Source organism: Poecilia reticulata, linkage group LG6 (genome assembly GCF_000633615.1).
Source record: "Poecilia reticulata strain Guanapo linkage group LG6, Guppy_female_1.0+MT, whole genome shotgun sequence".
Classification (NCBI taxonomy): domain Eukaryota; kingdom Metazoa; phylum Chordata; class Actinopteri; order Cyprinodontiformes; family Poeciliidae; genus Poecilia; species Poecilia reticulata.
In genome coordinates, this window is record NC_024336.1 from 29,272,041 (window position 1) to 29,281,278 (window position 9,238).

A 9,238-nucleotide genomic window follows, 5' to 3' on the forward strand; every position below is an offset into this window, starting at 1 on the left:
CTGAGGAGTGAGAGAACGTGGCGGAAGAGTGAGACTGTGAGACGTCGGAAACTTTGCATACTATGGTAGATTTCTTAAACGTTCTTCCATATCGTCATGTTTGTTCTCTAATGAAATATTAGTGAAGTTTCCACAGAACTAATCGATCCTGGAGTTATTGACGCCTGTTCATGTCTGGTTTCCCGGGCTGAGCTCATTCTGGTCGTTGGGTCTCTGTGGTTTACTGACAATGGAAATAATTTGATTGATTCAGTCAAAACAGCAAATTACTCGATAGGTTGTGGCCTCATTACCGAGCCAGTAAGTTGAAAAGGTGTTAATTAGTTTTAGTTTCAGGGCCCAGTGTTCGGGTCGCGGTGTTTGACCTTCTAACTGCTGCACAACCAAACAAATGAAAGCAAATCAATCCCTGTTTGAAATGTTTACCACACTGCAGACCACAAAAAAAAAACGTTTTTGTGTAACTAATCTTCAGAGCATTTTTTTTTCATTGCAGATAAATTATCTACATTGATTATTTATGGTTCTAGCTTCATGTTCATGTGCAGATTTGGACATTTTTCTGTAAAATTAGTTTAATTTTGCAGTATTTTACTTCAAACCATCTCAGTGCTTTTTTTAGCATCTACATCTCAACGCCAGGTTAAAATTTTGCCTGACTGCAGATTTATTGGGGTCTTAAAAGTATGCAAATCCATGTTAATGTTCCACTGATGTTGGAAAAACACAATTTTGCAATTGCTGTGTTTCCGTTAAATAGAAAACAATTAAAATCACACATGAATAAGTTTGTTCAGACAATAAGTCATTAGAAAACATGTTACGCCAGCAACCCCTACTACTTCCTGTCATCTTTGTGGTTTGCTCCAGTGGCAACATCTGGTTGTTTGATCATTCATGATGTGAAAAAAGTATTTCCATTGCAGTTTACATTTATTTCAATAAAGGGAAAAACCACCTCACCCAGGTGTAAAAAGTAAGGTTTTTTTTTTTTCTTAAATTGGTATGCTTTCATTAAGCAAATTTATTTTGCTAATTCCAATTTGTGCAATTCTATGGTTAATGCATATTTATCACAAGTCTGAACCGGAAGTGATCCGCACCATATTGCTAGGCAAGCGCATGCGCAATGCATAGAAGATCCATGGTTTCAAGACCAACAAAAAGTGGACCAATGAGAAAGATACATTAACAAAATCGCTGCTGTCGGGATGAGACAGAGAAGGAAAATGTGTCAGAGGATGTGGACAAGCTGCCCCCCATCTCCTACTATGATGTAATTAACTCCGTAGAAGAGTGCGTACACCATGGAGGAGCTCCGTCTAAACCAGGGGTCCCCAAACTTCTTCCTGTGAGGGCCACGTAACTTTTCCCTTCTCTGGTGGGGGCCGGAGTCAGTTTGTAACAGAAAAAGTGTTGGACGTTTATCACCTGCGCTGCCATTTCTAGATTGATTTTTACCTAGAAAGCACATGGGCAAAAACCGTTAGTGAAACAGTCACTGGGACTGACTGGTATATATTCCATTGAGGGAAAGTAACATAACGGCTTGTTTTGAAGTATAAGCTGCTACTTATAGGCTTCGAAGAACTCAACCTGGAATGCGGCGTTCATAACAAACACATCTGCTCTACCGCTAGCAAACAACCGTACTGATTAAATACTAGTTCCCTAGTGGTTGAAGTCCAACAGATGGCAGCAATGCACCATGAAAAACAAAACACCCACAGTTCACAGGACACACAATATATGAAAAAAAATCTGAATGCTCTCTGGTATTGTTCAGGGGGCCGGACCAAATGTGGGGCGTAGCCTGGGGACCACTGGTCTATACTCCATGGACGGACGAACTATACGTGTGAATAACAAGGTTCTGGTGACAGTCAGAGTAAGTACGTGTGGTAAAAGAAACGCACACGTCCGTTGTTGCTGGCAGATGAAAGCTATCTTAGCTAAGCTAATTTTGCTAGCTCGGCAATAAGTACTACAGTAAAAATCACTCATATGTATCTTAGTATTACACAGAGGTGGGTAGAGTATTCAAAAACTGTAATAGAGTAATAGTTGTAATGTATATTGTTTATAAGTTGGGAACGAGGCACGAGCTAGTTCTAAACTTGTCGCGTGTTTATTGTTGTCATAGCAACTTCCTCCCAAGATGGCTGCCACTTTCAAAGTTCACGGAAAGGCAGCCGGGGAATCGGTTAATCTCGCATCCGGTTTTACTCGCGTCATATTCCGCATGGTCTCACCTTACCGCATCATATTTGTGTATGCCATCATGTTTCACTCAGAGTACACAGGGAGCGGTGACGGGATCCTCTCCCTCCTTATTCCGTCATTAGTATTCAGGACGTGTTGCCTTCCTTCCTGCTGTCCGCCGCTCGTTCCCCTGACGGAGAATCAGCCGGCGTTGATTAATTTCAGCCTATTAGCACCCCTCGTCCGCCTCCCCCGGCTCCGCCCAGGTTAAGTCCCCGCGCACACCCATGTGCATGCTCGCAGGCGGGGGTTGCTGCTGGGTGAGCGATGGCGGACAGGTTGCCAGGGAACCGGTTGTTGTCAGAGCGATATTAATGAGCGGGTTGCTCCGGTGCCGGTTGTTCGTGCCAGCATGTTTAAGTGTTTGGGTGTTGGCGTGCCAAAAGAAAGAACGAACGGCTTGTTTTTTTGTCCGTGCGCCTTTACGCATAGAGATGCTTTTTTTTTTTTTTTTTGTCTGTCACCGCCTCTGTGTGTGATATCCAGCAATGCCATGGCCTGAGGGACGCGGGCTTATGCGTGTGTTTGTGCGTGAGTGTGTGCGCTCTGTGGAGGCCTGTCCTAGTTTCCTGCTCCTCACCAGGGAGCCGGAGGATCCAAGGACTGACGCACATCACCTGACAGCCGCCCCGCTGCTCCCGTGCCCCGCACCATGGGTGTGTGAGTGTGTGACAGAGATGGAGCGCCTGTGTGTGTGTGTGTGTGTGTGTGTGTGTGTGTGTGTGTGTGTGTGTGTGTTGGCGGTCGATCTGTGCGCAGAGGCAGTCATACTTGGAGGAGGCGGGAGTGAATTTTCCTGCAGTGACCCCTTCAGGCGGATTGGGGAGGAAAAGATGTCACACAAAACTAAAAACAACAAAGCTACATGTGTTTTCCTGAAGTCCAGACACACACAGTGGCCCAGATTTACCGAGTGGGAGCACCGGAGACTTACAACTTTATTTATTAAAAATGTCTGCAGCTCATTACTGCTTTTATTACAATTATTGCAGATGTAAGTTAATAATTTAAAATATTATTTTATTTTAGTGATTCATTTAACTCGCTAGACAAATATTTTTTTACCTAGTTTTAGTGCAAATATCTTGGTGTACTTTAAATTACACAAAACTAACTTACAAGTAATTTTTAAGCAAAATTCAAGAGCTTGCATTGAGTTACTATTGTCAATTAAAATAAGCACTAGTTTCTAGTAATTTGAATAACTCTTATCCATCCATCCATCTTCTTTACACCCTTGTCCCTCAGTGGGGTCAGGAGGTGCTGGTGCCTCTCCAGCTAGTGTACCGGGCGAGAGGTGGGGTCACCCTGGACAGGTCACTAGTCTGTCGCACGGCAACACAGAGACACACAGGACACCCACTCACACCTAGGGGCAATTTAGACAGACCAGTTAACCTGACAGTCACGTTTTTGGACTGTGGGAGGAAACCGGAGTACCCGGAGAAAACCCACCATGCACAGGGAGAACATGCAAACTCCATGCAGAAAGACCGGGGCCGGGAATCGAACCCAGAACCTTCTTGCTGCAAGTAAAATATTCTACTAATGGAACATTATTAAAGAAACGTATTGCTGTTTTTCTCCATTTTAATTTTCTTCGTTAGTAGAAACTTGCGTAGTGAACGTTAAGGGACATTGAGATGATTGACCCGGATGTTAACCTGAACAATAAAACGTTCACTGCTGTGAAATAAGTTCCTTGTTTTAATGAATAAACCTGAAACGGAGAACAACACCAAGAAGTTTATTCAGACTCTAAAGAGTCTCAGTTGGGGCTCAGCGATGTGGCATAAAAATAAAATCTGTTTCTTTTTTCACACCAAATCTGATTTCTGATAATCATTTTTTTTTCTTTAATAAAGATTGAAAATTACAGTAAATATTTTCCAAAACTTGGAAATATTTTCCAAGTTTTGGAAATGCAGCTGCTGGCTCTACTGACTCCATTTCCCAAAATGTAAATTACTGGCAGGTCGATCTCATGACCATTAAGAAAAGTAAAATAAATTATTTTAAATAATAATCAAGAGAGAAAGGTGGCGTTTAGACCATTGTTGTAATTCATCTCCTGCAGAAATCATTTTGTTTATGATTCTCTGAAAATCTTGATCTGTTTTATTTGAAAACTACATTTTTATAGGTTTGCACCTCTTTAATTTAAACAAAATGATAGAAAAATGATTACTTGTTTTGTTTTTAGTAGTTTTTTTTCCCATAAAAAAGTAAAAGTTTGTCTCTAAGTTTTTAGTTCTTCAGGCCTGAATCTCTTCAGTGAAATATTTTCACATCGGACTTTGATTCGATGTGAATTCAAAGTCCAGCTTAATACGAACTGAAAAGTCCAGTGGACTCGGTTCGATTGGAACCAAAATGGTCCACTTCCTGTTTCTGGAGCGGTCGCCAGTCTGCTTGGCTTTCATATGCATTCAAACCAAAGCAGAGTTTTGTCAGTGGACCAGAGTTCACTTTGTTGGTTCACATCGGAGTTTGGTTTCACATTCACACCTCACCAAATGAACCGGACTTTCTGGGCAAACGGATTTGGATTACAGTGAACTAAACTGGAAAGACGGTAGATCCTGGGTTTGCTGGCGCTACTCTGAATTATGCAAACCCAAGGAAAAAATGAGAAAAACAACAATTTCACAAAAATGTAATCTTCACAAACAGAACATTTAATTAATCAATACAGCTGATTTCTCACCCAGAACTGATCGCAACTTAACATTTGTTTTAAAAGAAATTTTGTCTGAAGTTTCCGTGCGGCAGCAAGTTTCACCAAAATGACTCACAGATGTAAAACATTTCCCAACTTTCAGCTGAAAATGTGAAAAACTGAGGACAAAATAAAAGGTGCAACAACTAAACGAACTTGGTGACAGATTGAAACAGGCGAACCTAAACCTGAGAGGAGCTTAACTTCCATCCACGTCTGTCTGTCTCGGGTGAAAGGTCAACTTTGATGAGTTGTAAAATATCCATAATCACATATTCCAAACCTCCTCTGACCTCCTGAGTCGCAGCTTCATATTCATAGTTGCTCAGGTCTGCAGACACAAACCTTTGCAGGCCCGAGTGCTTTATTAGGAAAAAAAAGTCATGAATTTCTTATAGGCTGCTAATGCTGTGAGATACGTTAGGATCTGAACACATTAAAGTTTCAGACACTTTAGATTGTTGAAGACAAAGAAAAGCGAATGAAGGTAGTTGCTGTTTGTTGAGGGTTTATTCTTGTAAGTCGGTGAAATGTTGAATGTCCAGCTTCTGGAAACACCGAAACAACAACACAAACAATGAAACTGAGAAAGTAAAGTTTCAGTCCAGTCAGTCCAGAAGTTTCCAGGAAAATGAGACGAGCAGCAGAGTGAAATCTCAATAATTCAGCAGCTCTGATGTTCTGCGGCGTGCAGCAGGAGGGTTCTCTCTCTGACCCTCCCATCGCTCGCCGGTTTTCCTGCTGAATCCGGAGTTTGGAGTTAGTTTCAGTTCGACCGCCGCTCCCCGAGATGCTGACCTCTGAGTTCGGATCGTTCCCGCAGAGACCGGCCTCCCACCTGAAGCGGACTCTGTGTGGCCTGAGCGCCAGTGTTTCGTACCGCAGAGGTCGTGACCCCGCTGCCTCGAGTACATTTGTCTTCCTCTGAATGATTACATATTAACACCGGCGCACACACACACTCGGGCTGATCGCTGCTGAGTGATCCTTTAACCTCCAGCAAGGAGCAGCTTGTTCTCCTGATGGGAGCAGGGACCTCACCCTGTTCAGCCAGGGTGTCCCTGCATCTTTAAAGTCTTTAAAAGTCTTAAATTCATGTTTCTAAATTAATCTTTAAATGTCTTAAGTTCATGTGAAAAAGCAGGTTATTTTCTTTTCTGTCAATCAAAAGTTGGAGTTGCACTCGGAGAGCTTCACTGGGTTCTGTGACTTAAAAAGAAACAACTTCATTGATCCCACTAAGCAGCTGCTAGCATAGCTAGCTAAGTAGCTTTTTAGCATCTGTCACGTCATGGGTGAGTTCAAATTTATCCCCAGTTGCCTGGACAACATCTGTACATTGCTGTGGAGACATAGATCTTAAATTTTATTCATAATAGTCATAAAATGTCCTAAATTGGTGCATCTAAAGTACGGCCTTAAATGTCTTAAATTCAATAACTTTTGACTAGACATGTCTATTTAATCTCTGGGTTCGGCGACTCAAGATGGCCGCAGAACGCTAACTATCTGCTAACACAACTTGCTAGCTTTTTGGCTTCTAATTTAATGGGTAAGTTCACATTTATGGCCAGTCGGCTGGACGATGTTTGTTCGTTACTGTGGGTCTTAAATGAATCGGAGTTGGTGAAACCTGCAGAAACTCTGCCTTCTCATCCTTTTCACTACTTTTTTCCTCATTCTGACCTGTTTTTCTCGTGCTTGGAGAGATAAATTCCCGTTTCCTTTGCAGGTAAAAGATTTCAGGAGTGGGTTTGTGTGATTCTGTGCCTCTTCCTCTTCGTCATCAACTTCTTCTTCCTCCTCCTGCACTTCTCCACCGTTCACATATACAAGATCATCCTCGGCATTGGTAAGAGAACAACCAGAGACTTTTCTTTTTGTCCTTTTTATTCATATTTTTTATTACATGACATACTTTTTCCTCTACTCCAGTTTTGGGAATAGTGACGGCGGATTTTGCCTCGGGGATTGTCCATTGGGGAGCCGACACCTGGGGATCCGTGGATATTCCTGTTGTCGGGAAGGTGAGCAGAAAAAACTGAACTTTAAAATACTTGATTCTCTTTAATAAACAGAAACCATGTAAAGAAGCTTCTTTACATTGAGTTTTAATTTCCCAAAATGTAAATTACTGGCAGGTCGATCTCCTGACCATTAAGAAAAGTAAAATAAATGATTTTAAATAATAATCAAGAGAGAAAGGTGGTGTTTAGAGCATTGTTGTAATTCTTCTCCTGCAGAAATCATTTTTGTTTATGATTCTCTGAAAATCTTGATCTGTTTTACTTGAAAACTACATTTTTATAGGTTTGCACCTCTTTAATTTAAACAAAATGATAGAAAAATGATTACTTGCTTTGTTTTTAGTAGTTTTTCCCCATAAAAAAGTAAAAGTTTGTCTCTAAGCTTTCAGTTCTTCAGGCCTGAACCTCTTCAGTTTCGGTTATTATTCTTTGTTTACATTATTTTATTCAACGTGGGAATTTTCTGCTTTACTCTGAAACAAAGGCCTTCAATTTTGCTGGACAACAAATTGTCCCAGAAATCATTGCTATGCATGAAAATACTGTTATTTTGAGACCATTTTCAACTAATATAATAATAATTATCATTTTTATTATCATTCTACCCACTCAAACATCAAAAAACTTTCATTTCTAAAGAATATTTTACACCGGAAAACCTTTTTAATATCTAAAGGAAATAAAATTATTAAAATCTTTTATTATTATTATTATTACTAAAATACAGAGACTTCATAAAATGGATTATAAAATCTCTGTAGCCAAAATTGCATTTAAAAAAGTATCAATAATTGAGCTCTGACAGGGAAAACAGGCAAAAGAGGCAGGAAGTGTAAACCAACTACATCGCACTTCAAAATGGCGGCTTCTCAACAATATCAAAGACGATCGTTGTCCAAATTATCGCTCTCATTTTAATTAATTGATTTATTGCTTATTGGTCGTCATAATCTGCTGTTGGTTAAAGATGGCTGCACCTACTTCGCCCTTTAAAACACACATTTTCCAACAAAGCCAATTAGATTAAAGTTCATCCACTTAAAATCGGTGATCAGGTGCAGCAAGCAGGTCGTTTGTTTTGATTAATACCATCAGATTTTCACGGTTTGTGTGTTGCATTGATGTTTTATTCATAGTGAAATAATTTGTTGAAATGTTAAAGCTGATGTGCATTTTTACAGCCTGTGTGCGCCAATTAGAGCGGCTGCCGTTTGTGTTGTTCACATATATTATCAATGCATGATTAGTAATGAGTTTATATTAGTCAGAATTTGATTAAAATGTATGAAACATGCAAAGCGTCGTGTTGAAAGCTCGATGTTGGAGATGAGCAGGATTTATTTTCTGAGTTTAGGTCAAAATTAAGGATTTTATTGTTTGTCACTCGTCTGTCTGCAGGATTTCAGATTTTTCTGCTTTTAGATTTTAAACAAATCCTCCGTTTTCAGACGATCCTGATTCAAAATTCATCCCTTCCTCAGTTCCTTCCTTGCTTCCTTCCTTTCTTATTGTTCCTTCTTTTCTGACCTTCCTTTCTTTCCTTTTTTCTGTCCTACCTTCCTTCCTCCTGTATCCTCGTATTTTACCTCCTTCTGTTTTATCCATCCTTCATTCTTTCTTCTTATTTTTCCTTATTTTTCTCCATCATTTATTCCTTCCTTAGTTGTTCCCTTTTTCTTTTTCGTTCTTTCTTTACTTTTGATTTTGTCCTTTCATTTCTTTTTTGCTTTCATTTGTCTTAATTTTTCTCTTCTGTTCTTTCTTCCTTTCTTTTTTGCTCTTTCTTCTGTTCTTTATTTCTTTCTTCATTTTTGTTTTGTCCTCTATTTCTTTTGTTTAGCTCTCCCTTTAACCTTTTATTTCATTCATTTGTTCTTCATTCCTTTTTTATTCATTCCTCCTTTTGCGTTCTTTCTTTTGTCCTTTTACATTTTCTTTCTTCTGTCTTCCTTTTATCCTTTCTAACGTGCAGTCTTTTCTTTTTTCATCCTTTTGTTTGTTCTTTTTCTTTCTTTTGTCCTTTTTCATCCTTTCATTTTATCTCCCTTGTTTCTTTCTTTACTTTGCACCTTTGTCTCCAACTTCCATTTTTCCCTTCCCTCCTTGTTTTCCCTCCTTCCCTCCTTGTTTTCCCTCCTTCCCTCCTTGTTTCCCCTCTTTCCTTCCTTGTTTTCCCTCCTTCCCTCCTTGTTTTCTTCCCTCCTTGTTTTCTTTCCTCATTTTCCCTCTT

At 40.0% G+C, this 9,238-nt stretch overlaps 1 protein-coding gene across 1 annotated transcript in view; it reads left to right on the forward strand.

Moving 5' to 3' along the window:
* LOC103466733 (transmembrane protein 189) overlaps positions 1–9,238 on the forward strand; it is a 38,005-nt gene that overhangs the window by 10,804 nt on the left and 17,963 nt on the right. Inside the window, exons 2-3 of the mRNA XM_008412535.2 lie at positions 6,714–6,833; positions 6,917–7,008. Coding sequence (XP_008410757.1) covers positions 6,714–6,833; positions 6,917–7,008 — 212 coding nt within the window. The remainder of the gene's footprint in view (positions 1–6,713; positions 6,834–6,916; positions 7,009–9,238) is intronic.